At 41.2% G+C, this 23,856-nt stretch overlaps 1 protein-coding gene across 1 annotated transcript in view; it reads left to right on the top strand.

Annotated features, from left to right (window-relative positions):
* Positions 1–23,245, top strand: part of lamp1a (lysosomal associated membrane protein 1a) — a 40,858-nt gene extending 17,613 nt beyond the window's left edge. Inside the window, exons 5-9 of the mRNA XM_078409283.1 lie at positions 3,392–3,573; positions 7,623–7,745; positions 10,372–10,435; positions 17,042–17,212; positions 21,089–23,245. Of these exons, the coding sequence (XP_078265409.1) occupies positions 3,392–3,573; positions 7,623–7,745; positions 10,372–10,435; positions 17,042–17,212; positions 21,089–21,228 (680 nt within the window). The 3' untranslated portion in view covers positions 21,229–23,245. The remainder of the gene's footprint in view (positions 1–3,391; positions 3,574–7,622; positions 7,746–10,371; positions 10,436–17,041; positions 17,213–21,088) is intronic.
* Positions 23,246–23,856: the final 611 nt, after the last annotated feature.

The raw sequence follows: 23,856 nt of genomic DNA, 5'->3' as shown, positions 1-23,856 counted from the left end.
TAAGAGTAGAAATATGTACGAAACTCCGCAACAAATGGAGACGTGTTTTCTGGAACGGGAACAAACTAATGCACACCTAGCGAGTTTTTTTACCACACACCCCCCACCTCTTCCTCCCCAATGCTGCACGGTTTGTCCTCGGTAGAGGCCTTACCTTTGTACCCTTGTGCTCACACCACAATGTATTCTGAGCTTACCATTATGTCAAGCTCTTCTGCTTCTGGACGTATTTCCTCAGCGAGAAAGAAGGGTCTGAAGAAGGGTCTCGGCCCAAAACGTCACCCATTCCTTCTCTCCTGAGATGCTGCCTGACCTGCTGAGTTACTCCAACATTTTGTGAATAAATACCCGGGATGATCCTTTTACAGATGACAGAAGTCTGTGGTGGAAAGAAGATATTCTGGCTGGACCTCTGCTGTTTGTGATATATATAAATTACCTCGACGTAAATGTAGATGGGTTGGTGAGTAAGGGTGCTGACAATCCCAAAAATTGGAGGAGTTGCAGACAGTGACGAATGCTGTCAACAGATATAATGGGATAGAGACCTGGCGCAGAAATGGCAGATGGAGTTTAACCCGAGCAAGTGTGCATTTTGAGATGTTGAATATAAGGAGAGAGTATACAGCTAAGGGCAAGACCCTTAACAATGACCCTTATATGCAGAGGGATCCTGGAGTCCAAGTTCATAGCTCACTGAAGCTGGGAGCATAAGTAGATAGGTGGTTAATAAGGCTTATGGTCTGCTTGCTTCATTGCTAGGGGCATTGAATACAAGAGTCAGAAAATTATGATGCAGCTCTACAGGGCTTTGGAGTATTGTATACAGTTCTGGTCACCCCTTGACAGGAAGGATGTGAAGGCTTTGGAGAGAGGGTAGTAAATCTGTGGAATTCTTTGCCAAAGAAGGCTGTGGAGGCCAAGTCAATTGATATTTTTAAGGCAGAGATAGATACATTCTTGATTAGTACAGGTGTCAGGGGTTATGGGGAGAAGGCAGGAGAACGGGTTAAGGATTGAGAGATAGATCAGCCATGATCGAATGGCTGAGTAGAGTTGATTGCCTGAATCGCCTAATTCTGCTCCTATCACTTATGACGTAATGAGAGTGCAGAGGAGGTTTACCAAAACGCTTCCTGGATTTGAGGAATTCAACTACAGGGAGAGGTTGGATAAACTTGGATTGTTTTCTCTGGATTGTTGGAAATTGAGGGAAAACATGATAGTAGTATGTAAAATTATGAGAGGCATAGATTGGATAAACAGATCTTTTTCCCAGGGTTCCCTTATGAACGCACTGCCAAGGGTAGTGGTGAAGGCAGATATGATAGTGGTGTTTGAGAGACTTTTAGATAGGCACATGGAAGTGCAAGTAATAGAGGGCAATGGATCATGTACAGGCAAGTGAGTTCAGTTTAATTTGGCATCATGTTTGGCACAAACATTGTGGGCCAAAGGACCTGTTCCTATGCTGCACTGTTCTCTGAGAACAGTAGAGCACAAGAAGGTTACAGAGGAGGTTTATCAGATTGCTGCCTGGATTAGAGGCTTTCTGCTACAGGGAGATGTTGGAAAGACTTGCATTTTTTTCCCAAGAACATCAGGTTGAGGGGTGACTTGATAGAACTTTTCTAAAATAATGAGAGGCATTGATAGGGTAGACAGTCAGAACCTTTCACCCAGGGTGGAAATGTCCTGCACCAGGGGACATTGGATGAGAGGGGGGGGAGGGGGGAGTTTTAAATGGAGATGTGATGGGCACCTGTCCCTACATCCCCCTCTCTCGCATACATCCAGGGACCCCAACAGCCCTTCCAGGTGAGACAGATTCATGTGCACCTGTTTAATCATCATCTATTGCATTCGGTGCTTCTGATGTGGCATCCTTTACATCGCCGAGACCAGGCATAGATTAGGCAATCGTTTAGCTGAACACTTGTGCTCTGCCTGCCAAGACCTATTGGATCTCCTGGTTGCTAACTCTTTTGACTCCCTTTCCCATTCTGACCTTTCTGTCCTTGACCACCTCTATTGCCAGAGTTAGGCCACATGCAAACTGGAAGAACAGCCCCTCATTCCGCTTGGGTAGCGAACAACTTAAAGGCATGAACATTTAATTCACTCCACAGATGCTGCCTTGCACACTGAGTTTCTCTAACACATTGTTTTGCTTGGTTTCCCAATCCTCCGAGAAACTAATAAAAGCGTAGAATCTTGATTACAGGTTCATAGGTTTGGCAAGTGCCTGTAGAAGCTGCAAACAAATGGGTAGGCAACTGGTGTGTTGTCGTTTATTGCAGAGACTCATTAGGACATTTGAGTTCCATTTTCAAATGCATGCCCAATGAAGAATACATTGCCTAAAACACATTGATTTAAAAAGCCATTATGGGCTTTTCCTTTAAAATAAATTAAGTTAGATTTGTCATTGTTTGCTGACAGATGAAAGATTATCTAATTGGGATTAGAAAGATTCTGAGAGGTATTAACAATGTAGAGGCCGAGAAGCTGTTTTCTCTAATCTAGGACATATTCCTGAAGCCTAATGGTCTCCCATTCATGATTAAAAGGAGAAATTTCTTGGCGTGGTAGTTTTATATCATAGGAATTCTCTACGTCAAAGATGTTGATGTTCAGTCATTAAGTTTCTTCAAGTTTGAGATCAAGACTGGAGATTGGATATGTAAAATGAACTTGACTGCAGAATGCTCCTTGTTGATTTGCTTGGGGATTGTAGGGTTGTGGAAAGAAGACGGGAATCTTTACGGGTTTCTTTAGTTGCAATTATTTTGGTTTTAATGTTTTTGAACTGTTTTTAGTTTTGATTATTTGCTGTATTATTTACTCTGAATGTTAAAGGTCTTTAAAAAAAAATCCCCACCAACTGTCAAAGTTTTAAAGGGATGGGAAATCCTCACTGGAATATTAAAACCCCTTCTTTCTAATGTAGAAAAGAATAAATAGGCCAATTTGCGTCACTTCAGAGTAAGAATAGAGAATGTTTGGATACAGATTTGCTTACTGTGAAATATTTTAAATATAGTCCATTTAATCAAAGGAAAGGTTGCTGCAAACTCCAAGGCGAATGTGTAATTGGAAGTAAGAATGTGCCTCACCAAGAGTTAAATCCATTAGGAACAAAAACGAGACTACAAAGCTTGCTTTGCAGATCCTTTATATGTTAATTTACTAATTCTACACTAATGCACCAGTGATAATAGGCATTTGCAGTGGGATCAATGAATAGTGTTCGCAAAATTGCTTAAGTATAAGACTATATTGGTGTTAGATAACAAGGTTTTTTCTGTTAAGTAGGATGGAAACCTGTATCAAAGGGTTTATTCTGTTTTTTGTAAAGTCCATATTCACATCAGAGCATTTTTTTTTAAAGAGACAGAATGCCATGCTGATGTGCCTACCTCTGTACCACCCACCGCCCTGGCTCCAACGACTGCAACACCTGTAATACAGAATCCCGTTCGAGGAATATATAACCTATCCAATAACAATGTGACCTGCTTTCTTGCTGAGATGGGACTGCAGATTAATGTTACACAAATGACTGGCAATAAGGTAACAAATTTGAATCTTACACTTCAAGAGTACACATCACTTTATAGATTCACTAGACCAAGTGGACCCGTTGGGCCTATTCCTCGTTGGGTTCCCATCGTGACATGGGAAAATTGCGATTGTTCCTACCTCCACTTCCCCCCCACACCCACTCCCCCCCACCCCCACGTTGCCACCCGGGAAGTGTAGTCCCAAAGCACCGGACGCAGCGCACCGGACAATCACCAGACTACAACCCCACCGCACACACACAATATAACATTTTATATTCTTACATTATTATATTTTAAGTATTATTATTATATTATATCATCATTATTTTAATTATTACCCTGTGTGTGTGTGTGCGGTGGGATTGCGGGTGACAGCGAATGGTCCCAACTGGGCAGACGCGGACTCTGACTTCCCATTGTGACGTCATAAACGGGTGACGGCTAAAGGGGAAAAAAAAGATTTTTTTAAACTTTAAAATTAGATTTTGAAAGATTAAAAAGTGATTTAAAAAAATATATATAACATTTATTCCAACCCCAGGCCAATGGTGAGTAAGGTAGGCCTAGATTTGTTGCGCTATCGTGTACCGTTTTGGCTGTGTCCTGCCACAAATATATTAATATACACACAAACAAACAGACAGTTTTAGTTTTATATATATATATGCACACATATACTAGGCCATTCCTTGTTGGGTTCCCATCGTGACATGGGAAAATCGCGTTTGTTCTTTAAAATAAATGGCTTTTTTTCTGAAAAATAATTTGTAAAATCAAATGTTGGGAGGTCTGCATGCGATATAACCTATAGGGCAAGGTTGAGCAAGTTAGGACTCTTCTTTGGAGTGCAGGAGGATGAGGGATGATCTAGAGGTGTTGGAAATCATGAGAGGAATAGATTGGGAAAACGCACCGAGTCTCTTGCCCAGAGAAGGGAAATCAAGAATCGGACATGGGTTCAAAGTGAGGGGGGGGGGATTTAATAGGAACCTGAGGCGAAACATTTTTATACAAAGGGTGGTGGGTGTATGGAACAAGTTTTCAGAGGAGGTAGTTGAGGCAGGTCCTATCACAATATTTAAGAAACAGGGACACGGATAAGATAGATTTAGAGGGATGTGGGCCAAATGCAAGCAGGTAGGACTAATGTAGATGGGACATGTTGGTGGGTGTGGGCAAGTTAGGCTTAGGGGTCTGTTTCCACACAGTATGACACTGACCATGACTCCATGTCCTTAGAATAACAAGGCTGGGGAAGCCAGCAATTGTACAATGGTTACAAAAGCTAATGAGGCTTGGTTCCTTCAACAAATTCTGATGTCTTAGACTCAATATACAATCAACAAGGCAAGGGTCTGATTGAAAACTTCACTTGCCAAGATGGTTGAAAGTCTAACAACATATAAGAAGCTCAACATATCCAAGACAAAGATACCTGATTGGCACAAGCATATTTATGCCCTTTAAATACTGGACCTGCTACCCAATAACTGAAGCATTACTTTTCCATTTTTGGATTCAATTCCAATAAAATTAACAAATAACATTGTTAGTTTTCATAATTGCATTCTGTATCCACACACCAAATTTTAGCAAATCGTGTTCTAGATCAACAAGATCTATCTGCATCTTGGAGCTCTGGAATCTCTCACCATTTAGATAACGTGCTTTTTAAAATATTTGTACAAAAATTTCAAACTGAGCCAAATGTAAACATTGCTGGGCGATCAACTTGCTGAAAGATGCATTTTGGTCTGTCTGAAAGTTGGTTCCTTCATTTGTGTCCACAAGCAAATGTTGCCAATTGGAACATTCTTCAAAAAACTCAATCAGATTTGTAAAACATGACCTCCCATACCTGGGCGGCGCATTGCCATAGCGGTGAGCTGCTGCCTTATAGCACCAGTGACCCAGGATCAATCCTGACCACAAGTGCTGTCTGCACTGGTGTTTTGTATGTTCTTTCTGTGACTGCATGGTTTTTCTCTGAATGCTCCAGTCTCCTCACACAGTTGCAAGGCTTGGTGTTGGGGCCGCAACTGTTTACCATACATATTAATGATTTGTATGAAGGAATTAGAAATGACACTAGCAAGTTTGTGGATGACACAAAGCTGGGTGGCAGTGTGAACAGCGAAGAGGATGTTAGGAGGTTGCAGGGTGACCTGGACATGTTGAGTGAGTGGGCAGATGCGTGGCAGATGCAGTATAATATAAATAAATGTGAGGTTATCCACTTTGGCGACAAAAACAAGGAGGCAGATTATTATCTCAATGGTGTCAGGTTAGGTAAGGGGGAAGTGCAGCGAGACCTGGGTGTCATTGAAACTACTCAAAATGGAGACGCAACAACCAAGAAGGCAGTGAAATAATATATATTTGTTGTGAACACACAGAGTCCAGCAAAAAAAAAGTAACGCAGAACTTACCAAAAAACCCATCTACTAACCATATCTAGGACCTCCTGTCTACCAATCGCAGAGTCTGCAGATCCCATATTCGCCAAATCGGCAACCTCAAAACCCAAAGATCTAGACCCTTAAGCCCTAAGGATTGCATTGGAGGCTGAAGAAAATTGTCCTTTTTGTACCAGAGACCAGAATTTTGCACATTCCAAGAATATGTACAAATTTAACATACCTTCTGTGCTTTTCAATGTGTGCTGTTGTACAGAAATTAAAAATGGTATTTTGTTTGCAACATTTGAAAACTTGCCAATGTCCTCTGCAAGCCAATTTTTCAGACGGGGGTAATGGTGTTTACATTTCTTCAGGCATTCCACAAACTACCATACATCGCTGTCACTCATTTGAAGCTGCACAATCTCAAGGAGCTTTCTAGCCTTTTGCGGTGGAATCTTCTCAGTTCGAATTTCACAGTAATTCTCATGGGTCAAAAGATGGGATGCAATCATTTGGTCAAGCAGGGGGTCAATATTATACAGTGCAGACACTAGAATATCATGTGAACTTTGGATGTAATTCTTCATGGTGTCACGATCCTTGCCAGTGACTAAATGAAAATAATAGAAAAATTGTTTAGCTGTGGTACCACTTTAATATTTTTTGTCAGCTTTAGAATTCACACACTTACATTGCAGCAGAAACATGTCAAAGGATACACTGCCTCCTCAGAAAGCTATTGTTCTCTGACTCCTAGCCCATATATCCAGCTTCAAAATTACTGCTTCAGTATAAGAAATTGCCACAGGACTCAAAAACACTTGGCAAAGGAAATCAAAGTGACTAACCTTCATTATTTGAAGGTACAGCATAAGCTGTGTCACAGTGTGACAGGATTCCTAGATTGTTAGCCAATGGGCCAGTTCTTATATTATACTGTTGTGTGTTATATGTACATGCTCTAACAAAGGAGATGAATGATTCTTAAAAATGTTTAAATTCTGCACACATAAGACAGTTATTTCTGAAAAATCGTGGAATAGACTCATCGGAGATATGCCAACAAGCAAACAGGCTCTTCGGCCCATCATTTCACACAGAGAGTGGTGAATTTTCACACAGAGAGTGGTGAATTTTCACACAGAGAGTGGTGAATCTGTGGAATTCTCTGCCACAGAAGGTAGTTGGGGCCAGTTCATTGGCTATATTTAAGAGGGAGTTAGATGTGGCCCTTGTGGCTAAAGGGATCAGGGGGTATGGAGAGAAGGCAGGTACGTGATACTGAGTTGGATGATCAGCCATGATCATATTGAATGGCGGTGCAGGCTCGAAGGGCCGAATGGCCTACACCTGCACCTATTTTCTATGTTTCTATTAGTATAGAATGTGAATCTGGTTGTTGCAGTCCTTCAACGTTACCTTGAGGCTGAAAACTTGCCTTTCTGATTCCTTTTTATTTTGCTGAAAATTTAAATAACATTAATTCAGAAACAATCAAGCAATGATTCTCAACAGATATCAGAAATGTTTAGAACTTATTTTCACACAATTTGTAGATGTATCCACTGACATTTTAAGTTTAAACACTTGCAATATGTAGTTTGTTATTTTAGAAATAATGTTTCAACATGGAATGCTGATTTTTGTTTTGCAGATAACAACAAAAGTTTTTAACATTAATCCCCACCTAGTAAATGTTAGTGGAAACTGTAGCAGTGATCATGCATCCCTTCAATTAACAGATAATTGGACCATTCTGACTTTTCAGTTTGTTGTGGTGAGTTAAGTGTATTAAATGTATTTGTACATGAATTTTGCATGTTTTAGCTGAATGCTTTCTTTTAAAAAAGGCCCTTTCATTATACTCTTAACTTGCTCGACTTTTGAGTAAAGCACATTGGTGAGACACTAGAATTTATTAAAAAAGAATCAGAAATAAGGTACTTTCTCCCTAATGTATTGTTTTACACCTGAAATCTAAATGAGAATGGGAACCCGCGCAGTAATCTGATCTGTAATCACTCAAGACACAAAATCCAATGGATCAGTGGATAAATATAAATGAGTAGGAAAGAACTGCAGATTTCACCGAAGATCGACACAAAACAGTGGAATTACTCAAGAGGACTAGCAGCATCTCTGGAGAAAAGAGTGGGTGACGTTTCGGGTCGAGACCCTTCTTCAGACCAAATATAAATAGTATTTTGAATAATCTGGCAGGTGACAAAGTACAACTTTTCAAATTATTATTATTATTGTAAATTGTTGTAATCACCTAGTTCCACATTTACATATCCCTTGTTCAGTATTTGAGGATTTTTTTGGTCTTTAGTTATATAGTAAAATAATATGGAAATGAAAACAAATTTCAGATGTAACCACTTTTCTCCAGCAATTACAAATTGAATTAATAAGTGATTGGTGCCATTGTCTTCATTCTGACTTTTACCCCCTCTGCATCCCAACACCAAAGATTTCAATCCTCTCTTTGGTCGCACACCACTGCAAACCTCTACCATGCCTTCATCTTCATTTTGACCACCAATTTCCCCCATCACCCCTAAGCCTCATCATCTTTTCAAAATCTTTGTGAATCACTTCCACTGATGTCTCTATTCTCCATGATGATTGGAGATACAGGAGTTCTGTTACACCAAATGCAAGTGGCCAGATTTAAAATCATGCCACTTGAAGGATCCTCCCAGGAATTGTTTTTTTCAACCTAATCATAAACATATACTGATATTTGTAATCTAAACATGTATGTCATAGGTATTATTCCACTTGGCAGCATTCGGCTGTGCTGGCTACCCTTTGTTGGCCTATTTGTCCTATCTCTTGTATGTCTTTTCATTCTTCTACACCAGTGCTGTCATTCTGGTTTAGAATGTAAAAACTGCAGGTACTGGTTTATGACGGAAAGACACAAAATGTTGGAATAACGGGGTCAGGCAGCATCCCTGGAGAACATAGATAGGTGACGCTTTGGGTCAGGCCCAAATTTCAGATGTAACCACTTTTCTCCAGCAATTACAAATTGAATTAATAAGTGATTGGTGCCATTGTCTTCATTCTGACTTTTACCCCCTCTGCATCCCAACAGATGGGGTAAGGGATTCCTCAGATTGATTGCAGGGATAGAGGGAAAGATAGCTAGAAGAGTGGAGGGACAAGAAAAAGAATGGCAGGTCATAGGTGAACCCAGACGAGCAGGTTTTTGACAAAGGCCAGAGATGAAATGATTAGTTTAGAAATACAGCTTGGAAACAGGCACTTCGGACCACAGTTTCCGCGCCGACAAACAATCGCCCATATGCTGCTTCTATCCTACACAATAGGGACTATTTAGAGAAGCCAATTAACCTACAAACCTGCATGGCTTTGGACTATGGGAGGAAATTAGAGCACTGGAAAAAACCCACAAGGTCACGGAGAATACAAACTCCGTAAAGCACACATAGTCAGGATCGAACTCCTGTCTCTGATGCGATAAGGCAGCAACTCTACCGCTGCATGACTCTGCCACCCTGTGAGACCAGGTGTGAGGCAAAAAAGTAGAGAGGTGCGAATTGTGTAGCTAGAGGATTGACGTGGTGCAAGTGTGTAGGAATGGAGGGGGAGGAGGGGAGAGAGATGTGCACAAGGTCAGCCAGGGCTGTGGAAAGGAGGGGTTGTGGGTTGTAGTGAGAAAGGGGAGGAGGGGTGTTTTGTCGAGATTACCTAAAGTTTTCAATGTTCATACCATGTTACCAAACTGAATGTGAGGTGATGTTCCTCCAGGTTGTGAGTGGCCTCAGTCTGGCCATGGGGGAGGCCCAGGACAGTAATCCTGGTTGTTATATAGTGACAATTGTCTCCACCCCAGTTTTATGCAGCCAGAAATCACATCTGCCAAAACTATACCAGTTTTATAATAACCTTTTCCCACTTGTGCCATGTTGTGGTCGGACAGACCTGGTGTACGAGCAATGTGTAGCTCCTTGTGAACCCAGATACAGTCCTGGTTCTTGACTCTGGCTCCAAACCCTGGGAGGACTCAGCTTGCTAGGACAGTGAGTGCAGGCTGGCTGACTGATCCAACCTACAGACCAGCTGTTGTCCAGAGCTATATGTTATGCATCCATGGGATTATTTGAAGAGTAACTGAGCATAAAGGTCATTCAACGGACTAGACCTGCTTCTGCTTCCCTGTTGTAATTTATGTTTTGGATTTCTCAACAAAAAATGGTTAATATATTTAACACCCTAAACTCAAATTCAGTAAGTCTGTTAACAGACTGGGTCTTCTAAAGTGCCTTTTCAGAATAATGTCACTGGCCTTAAAGAAATACTCTTGTTACTCAAATCTGACTGCGTGTATAAATTCGGCTTGTATTATAAAATGTTGGTATCTCTTTATTCAGAACATTACTTTCAACAATTTTTATCTGGAAGGGATCTTGATCTCCACAAGCGTTCCGTCTCCAGGTAAGTTTCAGCTTTTAAAAACGACACCATAAAGTTTAGTTGTGAACTATTATTTGGATCAATAAAGATACACATACGACATATATTTGAAATAGGCAGTCTCATGGAAAGCAAGATTAAATCAACAACAATTTTCTTGTAAATAATTTTCACAGTAATAAATTATTAAGAGTTCCATTAATTTTACAAAAGATAATGTTGTTGAGAATACTCTTTTCACTTGAAGAGTCCTGCAGTTTGACTACTGCAAAGGGACTGTAGGTCTTGGGGAATGTTGTGGAGAAGAAAGACCAAGGAATACATGTACGTAGTTCCCTGAAAGTGACTTCACAGTGAAGGTGATGCAGAAAACTTTTGGCTTACTGGCCTGCATAGCTTAGGGATAGAGTTTGGCAGTTGGGGTGTTATACTTGATTTGTGCATCAATTTGGGCTGCATTTGGAGTCTTGTGCTCAGTTTTGGATACCTTCCTATAGAAAAGATGGCATTAAATTGGAAAGAGTCCAGAGAAGATTTATGATAATGTTGCCAGGACTCGAGGGCCTAAGCTATATGGAGAGGTTGGGCAGGCCAGGACTTTCTTCCTTGGAGGGCAGGAGGCTGAGGTGATATTATAGCAGTGTATAAAATCATGAGGGGAATATTCTATATGGAATGAGCTGCCAGAGGAAATAGTTGAGGCAGGTGCAAAACAACATTTAAAAGCTATTTGGACAGTGATATGGAGAGGAAAGGTTTGGAGGGATATGGGCCAGATGCAGACAAACAGGACTAGCTTGGTCAGTATGGAGGAGTTGGGCCGAAGGGCCTGTTTCGGTGTTGTACTATATGACTCTGACATTTAGAAATGTTAATTTTTCTGTTTGAAATTGTAGTCTTTTTATAATTCTAAATTCAAATCTATTTTTAAATAAGGCAATCGAGTAAAGCTTTTGCACTTTTCCTAGGGCTTTCTTTCAAGTAACCTTAGTTAGAGTCATAGTCATACAGCATGGAAATGGGCCCTTAGGCCCTGCCCATGTCAACCTAGATGCCCCATCTACTCCTAGTCCTACCTGCCTGTGTTTGGTCCATGCCCCTCGAAACCTTTCCTATTCATGTACCTGTCCAAATGTCTTTTAATTGTTTTTATTGAACCTGCTTCACGTAATTCCTCTAGCAGCTCACTCCATATACCCACCACCCTCTTTATGAAAAAGTTAAAAGTATGAAAAGAGTTTGGAAGTGTGAAAAGAGTTTGGCAAACTTTCTGTTCAGAAACTGAAGGGGAACAGTATACTGGTTCATTAAATGTTTTATGTCCATAATTGTACATGATTTGATTGCAAAATTGCCTTTGGTAACGTTAAGTCCAGGTTTTTTGTTGATGGGGTCCACAAAATTCCATCCAAGACTTTATACGTAAATTCAATGGATATTCAAATGTTGAAATGCACTTTGTTTAAACCACGTTTGGGCATGAGAAATCAATTTTATTAGCCAAGTATGTATACATACAAGGATTTTGCCTTGGTGCTTTGCTCGCAAGTAACAACACGGTATACAGTAGACAATTAAAAATAAAACATAATTTAAACATGTGACGAATGAAATAAAATACCAGAGCAAAAGGAGGCTACAGACTTGTGGCTGTTGAGTAGAGCTATTGCTTATAGAAAAAAGCTGTTTTTATGTCTGGCTGTGGTGGCTTTGACAGTGCGGAGTCGCCTTGCTGTGGGAAGTGCTTCAAAGAGTTTGTGGCCAGGGTGAGAGGGGTCAGAGATGATCTTACCCACTCACTTCCTGGCCCTTGCAGTGTACAGTTCGTCGATAGGGGGTGGAGGTGGGGGGAAGGTTGCAGCCAACAACCTTCTCGGCTGATCGAACAATGCGCTGCAGCTTCCAGATGTCATGCTTGGAGGGTGAAGTGCAAGCCTGGGATGACTGCATAATTCACTGATCTTTTGGCCCGGTATGCAAACAGAAGGGGGTTTGTGATATTTTTCAGGTGGGCCAGCACAAGTCTTTCAAGGATCTTCATGATTACAGAGGCCTGTGTGACATGCATGCAGTCATTAAGACCAGTAATCCTTGGCTTTTTGGGCACAGGAACAATAGTGGAGACTTTGAAGCAGGCAAGGACAATGCAGGTTTGCAGGGGCCGATTGAAAATGTCTGTGTAGACTGGTGCCTGTTGTTCTGCACAGAGCTTGAGGGTAGAGGGGGAAACATTGTCCGGTCCTAGAGATTTCCGGCTTTTTTGTCTCCTGAATAGCTTTTCCACCTCCTCAATTGCTATTATTAGTGAAGAAGAAGTGGCCAGACTGATGTTGGGCAGCAAGGAGGGGGTGGGTGGTGGACGAGGGCCCAGTCTTTGCAGACTGGAGTCAGGTTGTAAGTAGGTGTGAAGTGGTGATTGGGAAGGAGTGGATGGGGAAGGGTCCAGTCTTTGCAGACTCGAGTCGGGCTGTAAGTGGATGTGAAGTGGTGATTGGGGGTTATATTTCTGACTATCGAACCTGCAGTAGAACTTGTTCAGTTCGTTGGTCAGCTGGCGATTGTCCAAGGAGCGGGAGGTTTTCCTCTTGTAGCTGGTGATTTCTTGCAAGCATTTCCATGCTGAAGAAGAGTCATTAGCTGAGATCTTGCACCTCACTTTTCCTTGGCAGCTCTGATTCCTCTTCTCAGCTTGTACTTGGGCCTGCCTGTAGAGGTCTGCATCCCCGCTTCTGTAGGCCTCATCTTTAGACTGGCAGAGCTGTCTTAAGTTCTGCTGTAAACCAGGGCTTGTCATTGTTGAACCTGATCCGGGTTCTTGAATCTTGAATCTAATGGGAATGCAATTGTCCTCACAAAAGCTGACATATGATGTCACAGTGTCTGTATATTCCACAGTGTGGTTGCTTCCCTGAACACATTCCAATCTGCAGTCAAAGCAGGAATGTGGGAAGTCAAGCAAACTGCTGTTGTCCCTGATGACTATACCTGTGGAAATTGTGTCCAGGTGTAGCATCATAAAGACTGTGTTAGGAAACTGGAGCTGCAGTTGGATAGCCATCTCAGAGAATGAGAGCTTTTCTGAGGCATCGTGTGTTGTAGATGCCCTCCAAGGCTGGTAGCTGTGTTCCGATGGTCCTCTGAGCTCTATGGACTACCCGTTGAAGAGCTTTCCTTTCTGCCTCCTTGCAGCTGAGGTACCACACAGGGATGCCATGTATTAGGATGCTCTCTATGGTGCAGCGGTAGAATGTTGTCAGCAGCTGTTGGGGTAGACCAGACTTCTTCAGTGTTCTTAGGTAGAACAGTCGTTGCTGTGCCTTCTTGACCAGCGCAGCAGTGTTATTGGACCATGTTAGGTCCTCCGAAATGTGAGTGCCCAGAAACTTGAAGCTGGACACTCTCTCCACTCTGTCCCCGTTGATAAAGATCGGGGCGTATTCCCCGTTATGTGACCTACGGAAGTTGATGATTAGCTCCTTGGTCTTGGTGGTATTTAGGGACAGGTTGTTATCAGAGCACCAGTCCGCCAGGTTCTGCACCTCCGCTCTGTATTCAGCAATACCAGACAGGGCTGTGGTACTGCCTGGCTCTAAGACTCATCAGGGAAGGGTAACATCAGGCAGAACCATAGTGGTAGATGACTTTTTAGTTAGTGGTGCAGGCAGGAGATTTTGTGGCAGCAGTTGAGATTCAAGGTGGTGCCTCTCTGGTGCCAGGGTTCAGGATGATTGAGTAGCTGCACTCCAGAGTGGCTTTCACTTTAATCTGAGGGCTTGCATGCCATCACTTCCTACAATGCGAAATCAGGGGGCAGTTCAGGCGATAGCATCACTCCCAGACGAGCTCAATACTTTCTATGCAGGCTTTGATAGGGAGAAGATAGACACAAAATGCTGGAGTAACTCAGTGGGTCTGGCAGCATCTCTGGAGAGAAGGATAGGTGACGTTTCGGATCAAGACCCTTCTTCTGGGTCTTATGTCTTCTTATGTCTACTTTGATAGGGAGAATACTGATAAAGCATTCCATAGCACCCAATGGTATTACAATCTCAATCACAGAGGCTGATGTCAGAAGATCCTTTAGATGGGTGAACCGTGTGAAAGTGTCTGGAACTGATGGTATACTTGGTTGCATTCTTAAAACCTGTGCAGACCAACTGGCTGGAACTTTTGCTGGCATCTTCAACCTCTATTTACTGAGATCTGAGGATTCCACCTGCTTTAAAGGGCATCTTTAATCCCAGTGCCCAACAGAGGTAAGGTGACTTGACACTGTGACTACCATCTGGTGACACTAGTATCCGTGGTGATGAAGTGCTTTGAGAGGTTGGTTATGGCACATATGGACTCCTAACTCAACCAGAACCAGGAGCCACTACAATATGCTGACCGCCGCAAAAGGCCAATGAAGGATGTAATCTCGTTGGTTCTCTACTCGGCACTGGACCACTTGGACAATAAAAACATATATGTCAGGCTGTTGTTCATAGATTACAGCCTCAAACTGGTTACAAAGCTCACGGAACTGGGTTTCTGCGCATTCCTCTGCAACTGGATCCTCAACTACCTCATCAGCAGAATATGATCAGGAGGAATTGGCAGCAACATTTCTTCCTCAATAAGCATCAGCGCAGGAGCATCTCAAGGTAGCATGCTCAGCCCCCTGCTCTACTCACGCTATACTCATGACTGTGCAGCCAGGCACATTTCCAGTTTCATCTTCATATTTGCTGATGACACCACCATTGTTGGGGAATTATGGATGATGATGAATATAGGAGGGAGATCGATCGACAGACCGAATTATGCCAGAACAACAACCTTACACTCAACGTCAGTAAAACCAAAGAACTATTTGAAAGGAAGGCCCAGGATGTACAAACCTGTCTCCATCAAAGAGACGGTGGTGAAGAGAGTAAAACAACTTCAAATCGATGGGATCTGCAGGAGACACAGCCTTAATAGGGCAGCCAGCATCATCAAAAGACTCACAGCACCCACTAGCAGCTCTCTCATTTCACTCCTGCAATTGGGAAGAAGGTATAGGAGCCTGAAAACTGTAACGTTCAGGAGCAGCTTCTTCCCAACAACCCTCTGGCTATTAAACACTACAACCTTCAAATAAGCTCCGAACTACATAGATTTGGGGGACTTTGTTTTTGTCTTTACACTATTATTGTTTGTTTTTATATGCTGAATTTGTTTTGTTTATTGTGTTTACAGTGTACTATGTTTACATATTTGTTCTGCTGCTGCAAGTAAGAATTTCATTGTTCCATTTTGGGACATATGACAATAAAACACTCTTGACTTAACTCTTGACTTTCCACTGAGTCCACTTCACTTACAAAGAAAATGATAGTAAAATTCACTGCTAACTAAAATCATAGTCACACAGCGTGGAACTAGGCCCTTCAGCCCAATTTGTCATGCCAACCAAGATGCTCCATCGAAGCTAGTCCCATTTGCCTAAGCCTGGCCCATCTATATACAAAAACTCTTGTTTGTTTGTTTGTTCCTGAACTACAGCCAAACGGTACACGATAGCGCGACAATTTTAGGCCCACCTTACTCACCATCATCCCTTTGGTGATAATGGAAGAAGTTTCATTGAAATTGGTGTTATATTTTTAAAGATATTTGCATTTTAAAGTTTAAATCTATTTCCTAGGGAGGGAGGGGGGAGGAGAAGGGGAGGGGACATGAGGGAGGGGGTTTGGGGGAGAGAGGAGGGGGGAGTGGGAGAGGAGAGGGTGCTACACCAATGCAGGAGAGGTTTGGGCCCAACGGGTCCACTTGGTCTAGTATCCCTCTAAACCTTACCTGTACCTATCCAAATATCTTTGTTATTGTAAGTGCCTCAACTTCATCCTCTGGCAACTTGTTCCATGAACCCATAACCCTCTGTATGAAAATGTTGCCCCTCAGGTGGGAATTATTGGTAAATTTAGTATTGTAATAGACGCATTTAAATAAAGTCAGGACATGGTTTAGTTTGACCTGGCTGGTTGGCTAGTGCAGTTTAAGTGGAGAAGTGAATTAATATGATTTGGGAAGTAGAAATTCTGCTCATGTGCTTTGTTTTCATTCATCCATCTCCTATGATTACAGATATCTGGATCATTATCTAGCATTACAACAATTTTATTACTCTTCCTGTTGAGTCACTCCTTAAAACCTACCGTATATCAAGTTTTAGGTCATTAAATTTTGCTGAATAAAATTGTTCCTGATATTTTCATGAAATCCCTCTGATATTAAGATGGCTTTTATAAAATGCATCTTATTTGTAAATCAACTGATGACACATCCAGAATTGCTTATTGTTAAAGCAGAAAAGGACCAACATTATCTCAAAGGTATTTGCAACCTATACACGGTTTAGACCATGAATAGAAAGAGGCTATCTTCATTTTCTGGATAGTTAATAATTAGTGGTCACTAATTTCAAGGCCCTAGAAACGTAGAATTGAGGTATTTGAGCAGATCTATCTGCAGGAGGAACCCTGATTTTTAACTATTTTTCCTTCTGATACTTAAAACATTCTATTATGGTTTGAATTAAGATTTTACTGATGCTATGTGATCAGTTACGTTATTGTCATTGTTCTTTGTATTTTGATTTAGAAAACAAATTTAAAGCTGAAAATACCAGTCTGCACTACCTACAGACAACTTTGGGCAAATCTTACATGTGCCAAGCTGAACAGGTTCTCCAGGTGACCCCAAACTTTTCCATCAATGTACTTGAGCTCCATGTGCAGCCATTCAAAGTGGATAATTCAAAATATGGAACTGGTAAGTTCTTCCCATTTTCAATGGTACATCATACAAACGCTTTGCCTTCTGCACTGATGTTCATGTTCTGAAATGTTTTTAATTAGTATGTAGTTTTTTTTTTTGCAGGATGGGTTTTTCCAATTAAGTGTTTGTCAGGTGGGCAGATAACTGCATCTCCTCGCCAATGATACAATGCATATAATTGTTTTAAGACTTGTTTTCTCGCTCATTTGTACATTCTGTGATTATCTGAGAGGACGATAGGCACACGTACAGCTAGCATTAAATCAGCAACATTCCAATTAAGGTTGGTTTTATTTATCGTAATATTATGTGCCTTGTCCACGCCCTTGTCCCACAAGATATACTGAGTATAACTGTTCCTAGAAAAATAAAGACAGAGTGCTGGAGTAACTCAACGGGTTAGGCAGCATCCCTGAAGAACTGGATAGGTGATGTTTTGGGTCAACACCCTTCATCAGGCTACTTTTGGTGGGGGAAGGGAATGCAAGCAAAAAGAGTGAGGGCATGACAAAGTGTGACAGGTAATAGGTGAACACAGGCGAGGCGGGGTTTGATAGGCAGATGGTTGGACAAAGGCCAGAGATGGAAAAAAAAGATGTGAAATAAAAGGATTGAAGAGTTACAAATTGTGAAGCCAGAAGGAGGAATGTAGGGGGAGGTAAAAAAATAGGTGCAAATCCAGGTGGGATATGGGGAATGGTGAAGGTGAGAAGAAGTTTGGGGGCGAAGGGGAACAAGGGGGTTGTTTGGGGATACCAAAAATTGTTGAATTCAATGTTCATTAAGCTCTCCAAGCGGAATATGAGGTGGTGTTCCTCCAGTTTGCGTGTGGTCTCACTCTGGCAATGGAGGAGGCCCAAGACAGAAAAGTCAGTATTGGAAGGGAGGGAAAATGTTTAGCAACCTGGTAGGCCTTGGCAGATCAAGTGCAAGTGTTCGGCGAAATGGTCGTTGGGTCTACTCTTGGTCTTGCTGATGAACAGAAGCCCACATTGGGACCACTAGGTGCAGTAGATAAGGTTAGAGGAGGTGCAGGTGAACCTCTATCTCCACCGGAATGACTGCAGAGCAATGTCCCTGTGTTGGGTGTGTTTTGGGTGGGAAGGGATGAGTGAACCAAGTAGTTGCGGTGTGAGCGGTCTCTGCGGAAGGTGGGAAGGGGTGGAGATGGGAAGATGTGACTGGTGCTGGGATCACGTTGGAAGTCATGGAAATGGCAGAGGACAAATGTTAGTGTGGTGAAAGTAAGAACCATCTGAGTAATCTCCTTATTCCCGTCTGGGGGGAGGGAAAGCAAGAGAATTGCGGGACACAGAGGGGACATGGATGAGAGATTCATCTACGACAGGTGGGAAACCACGTTTACTAAAGATCGAGGACATATTGGATGTCCTGGAATAGAAAGCTTCTTGTGAGCAGATGCGGCAGACACGAAGTAAGTGATAGTAGGGTATGGTGTCTTTGCAAGGGCCAGGGTGGGAAGAAGTATAGTCTAAATAACTGGGAGTCGGTAGTTTCATAGTCGACATCACCAGTTGATAGTCTGTCCCATGATGTCATTAGTGAGATCGAGAAAGGGGAGAGAGGTGTGAGAGATAGACCAGGTGAATTTGAGGGCAGGGTGGAAGGTTGTGAAATTAATGAAATCAAAGAGTTCTGCATGGGTGCAGGAGGCAGCCCTGATGCAATTGTCGATGTAACGGAGAAAGATGGTGCCTGGGTACACTTGGAAAAAGCTGCAACCGACAGCAGGGTGGGGATAGCTGGGGCTACAACTTTAACTTGGAGAAAGTGAAAGAAGTCAAAAGAGAAGTTGTTGAGCGCCAGGACGTTCCGCCAGATGGAGGAAATTGTTAGTACAGAGATCTTTATTGGATGTCTGATGAATCAGAGGGCCTAAGACCTTCCTGGGTGAGGGATAGAGTTTTTAACTCCAACTAAGCCAGGATTACATGGTGAAAATGAACTGAAACAGTACATTTTAAGTTTTTACTCAAATACATTCTCAAAATATTGCTGTTTGTTGTTGAATTTCAAGCTGTTTTCCTGAGATTCAGGATCCAGGAAAAGATCTAAATAGAATTTAAATGGGGAAAGTCCAAAGTAGGTTTGCTAATAATCCTGGAAATTCTATTGTATGACAAAATTTTGCCTGAAAGCTATTACTCAGAATAATGAGATTTTAATTAAACCGAGTTTTGGTTCTGATGGAAAAATTAACCTTTGTGGGACCATTTATAGGGAACGATTGCTCCAGATCCTCTTCAATGTCTATTCCTTTCTCAGTATTACTAAAATGGACTATGTGGCCATTTATCGCATTAAAGTTTGGCCTTATTTTTTGCAGATTGTCAGCTCCATATGCTGAAACTACAGTAATATTTGCACTTGAAGTAAATGAAAATCAAAAACCTGCCGCACAAGTAGATAAAGTGGTAAAGAAGGCATATGGTACGCTTGCCTTCATTGGTTGGGGCAATGAGTGTAAAAGTCAGGAAGGCTTGTTGCAGCTTTATATGACTGGTTAGACAGCATTTGGAGAATTGTGTGCGGGTTGCGATTTTGCAGGAAGGATATGGAGGCTTTGGTGAGGGTGCAGAAGCGGTTTACCAGAATGCTGCCTGGATTAAAGGGTATTGGCTATAAGGAGAGGTTGGACAAACATGAATTGTTTGCTTTGGAGTGTTGAATGGTGAGGGATAACCTGATAGAAGTATATTCAGTTATGAGGCAGGAAACATGTTCCCAATGTTGGGGGAGTCCAGAACAAGGGGGCACAGTTTAAGAATAAGGGGTAGGCCATTTAGAACTGAGATGAGGAAAAACCTTTTCAGTCAGAGAGTTGTGAATCTGTGGAATTCTCTGCCTCAGAAGGCAGTGGAGGCCAATTCTCTGAATGCATTCAAGAGAGAGCTGGATAGAGCTCTTAAGGATAGCGGAGTCAGGGGGTATGGGGAGAAGGCAGGAACGGGGTACTGATTGAGAATGATCAGTACTGACTCGGTGCTGGCTCGAAGGGCCGGATGGCCTACTCCTGCACCTATTGTCTATTGAGAGGTACAGATAGGGTATACAGAACCTTTTTCTCAGGGTGGAAATGTCAAGGTGTAGAGAGCATAGCTTTAAGGTGAGAGGGGCAAAAATTAAAGATGTGCAGGGCACGTTTTTTTTACACAGTAGTGGGTGCCTGGATCGCGCTACCAGAGGTGGAAGCAGATACGACAGTGACATTCAAGAGGCAGGGAATGGAAGATTTGGATCATGTGTAGGTCGAGGAGATTTATTTAACCTGGCATCATACTCAATACTGGCACTATGGGCCAAAGGGTGCTGTACTCTTCTATGTGCTATGTAGATGCTAAAAAATCTGTGAATAAAACAATAAATGGTGGAAACATTCAGTAGGCAAGACAGTTCTATGGGTAGAAAAAAAAACAGTAATGTTTTGGGTCAAAGACCCTTCAGCACTTTGTTTCAGTCATACTTTTACGAGTACTTCATTACCTGTGAATCATTTGAAATTGTGAAATAATTGTGATATAAATATTGAAACATTTGGAATGGAATGGAAAAATGGATCTGATCTAAGAAATAAGACATGATCTAATTGAATGGAAAGTTGACTCCAGTGGCTGGATGCTTAATTCTACTCTTTTTAAAGTTCCTAATAGTAGAACTGTTTATTTGCGCTGAACAAAATCCATCCAAACAAAAGTCTGTTTAGGTGAGAGTTTGGCATGAAATTGAGTGCTTTGGTTTAAAATATCTTTACCCCAAAATTTTGTCTGTTTAAAATATGTGCTGGATTTTTGGACTCATGAAGCTCGTTTTAAGCAATCTATTTCTAAATATTAATTTTCTTTTGCACAGCTGAAGAATGCCAAATGGATAAAGATGACATGTTGATCCCAATAATAGTTGGTGCGGCTCTTGCTGGCCTTGTGCTGATTGTGTTGATTGCTTATCTTATCGGAAGAAAGAGAAGCCACGCTGGATATCAAACCATTTAATCTTGCAAAGATTTAGCTATTCCACCTCTGTAACTAATTCTATTTCAAAGAAATGCACACACATTCTCTCCTAGAATCTTGGGGATGGACCTGCATTAAAGGGAGTTAAGAGAAAATTGTTTACTGACAAATGGAATCCTCTGCCTGACAACTTGCTTCTAATAGTATGTTTTTACAAAATATGTGAAATATTTCCCCACCCCTGCCATCCCCAAGTCTTGACATAAGGCATGTCATTGCATTACCTGTGTGTAACCATGGAACTGGGGAATACTACTTAATGCTAAGTGAAAACTAAAAGCCACTCTGAATAGAGAATGCCAGGAGGGTTTACACATTTAATTCAGGTTGTGAGTGAGTGGCATCTGTACACCAAGTTTCAATATTAATGCTTCTACATCATTTATTTTATCCCAAGAGGTGATGTGCAGTGGGTGAGATAGAGGCCAGGTTTGTTTACACTATTGAATGCAGCCAAACAAAGGAGACCAGCTTTTCAATAAAAGCTACGCTGCTGTAGTGTAAGAGCACCTTAAGAAAAGGACTGTTTGTGAGTAAATCAATAACATTTTCACACTTCTACTGTGTAACCAAGAGTGTTAATTCCTATTTTACAAAATAGTAATAGTGTGTTGTGCTTAAGTGATTTTTTTTTATCCAATAGACTTCATATGGGTGTGTGTGTGTATGTATTCATAAACACAGTGTGCCTGTAAATTAGGCTTCTTGAAAATTATGCTCCCATTCGCTCCTGCTCCCAACCAATCCTCTCCCACCCAAAAAAATTTACAAATAAATTATAACAACTGGCACATTGCAAAGATTTTAGTTTAGTTTGAGTATTGTGTAATCATTGGAATGAGACCTTTAGGAATGGGCGACATCTACTCCTTGGCTTTTTTTTTACACAAAAATACTACCTTGAAGTGCAGATTGCGCTGCAGTGTTTGACCTTTTCAAAATATAAAAGCACAACATTGCTCTTGGCTTCATTGGCATTTGAATGCTGTTGCAAATTACACAGTGATTGTTTTATATCCATTCAAAGTGTTAGAGATGAACAGCTTTATCTATAGTAATTGACGTTAATCCTGCAACAGCTTCCTAATGGCTGATAAATTAAACTAGATGGCTGTTGATTAAATTCAGAACTAACCATTTCGTATGTTAAGCACCTGGCGTGTGAACTGTAAACTTGAAAGATGTTGGAATAAACCTGAGAGGTGTTGTAGTAAAGGTTGCCCTAAAGCATTTAACATGCACTAATTTTGCCAACACAACATGGGCATAATTTAAGCTTGGTTCATTTTGAGAACGTGTTTAAAATCTGGTTTATGTATTTAAACTTTAGGTTGTTTATAAACTGTTTTTCTGGGATTTAGGGTGATGTATATTGGGTGCTCTTAATGATTAGGAGCTGGCACTCTCTATTTGTTTTTCTTTTCTAGTTCTTTTAAAATCAATTAAATGGTGTGCATTTTTGTAACTGCAACTTTTATGTATGTCTTACCGTAAATATTTTAGAGTCCAGCCTGCCGACTGTACTTAAGAGCTTGTTTGGGATGTTGCCTGAGACTTGGCACATAAGGTGTATGCATTACCTTTTAACTGTGCTAATAAATCGTTTGTTTCTGAAAGGGCTATGTGCGAGTTTCCCCTCTTCTGTTAAAGGCATGTGGCCACCTCACATGAGAAAGGGAATCTTAACTCTAATGAATTAATGCATTGAGTAATTTTTTGGGAGAAACCCAGTTTCTAAGATCACATCTGAGTACGTTCTTTTGATTTCACTTTCCCAATACATTCTTGCTTATATAATTTTCTATAGAATATTGGGACCTTTTATTTTATGAGAAATGTTATCAGAAGTTAAGCTTGTCCTGTTTCCACACTTTCATTCCTTTTTTGTACTCTTCAAATTTTAGTTCTCTTTGGTTCGGTAATCCAAGTTGATGTTGGAGATAAAAATTTACCTGACGTACTTATGCGCCAATAAAATTATTTCTTTTATCTGACAGATATGTTTATATTTACATTGAAGCACAAATTGAGTTATTTAATAATTTGATATCAGTTTTAACTAGTGTGGCTTGGTGTAATGCTTTCCAGATAAAGCCCCAGTGAAATCCATGGCAATTATTATGTTAAAGGAGTGATATAAATGTTACAGAATCATGCAACAATGCATTTTGATAACTTCGATGCACAATGAGAAACTTCTCTCTGTATTTTTCCACTGAGATCAAAATAATTTTGCCATGTTAGCCTGTGATTCCTATTTTTCTGCAGTTCACTTTGTCCTGTTGCATCAGTTGCAAATTTATGCAAGGTTCTGGATTATAAGGGAACTTACTTTGCCTAGTGAAATCTGCAAAGCAAGAATAAGGAAGGAGAAATTTATATTTGTTGAGACAGTCTGGGTTAGAGCAATTGCCAAAGACACCAAAAACATACTGCACTGGAAAATTTAAGAGCAATTTAAATGTGAGTACTGGATAACTGGTGAATTTAGGCAGGTGAGCTGATTTTATCCAAATGAACTTGAGGTTACATATTTCCAATTACATTTGCAAAGCACCCACTACAAATTAAGGATAAATATTCCAAAAAAATTGGGCGTTTGGGAAC

The sequence above is a fragment of the Rhinoraja longicauda genome, chromosome 12 (assembly GCF_053455715.1).
Source record: "Rhinoraja longicauda isolate Sanriku21f chromosome 12, sRhiLon1.1, whole genome shotgun sequence".
Taxonomy (NCBI): domain Eukaryota; kingdom Metazoa; phylum Chordata; class Chondrichthyes; order Rajiformes; family Arhynchobatidae; genus Rhinoraja; species Rhinoraja longicauda.
Note: the sequence above shows the minus strand (reverse complement) of the source record. Positions and strands in the feature narration are given on the sequence as shown.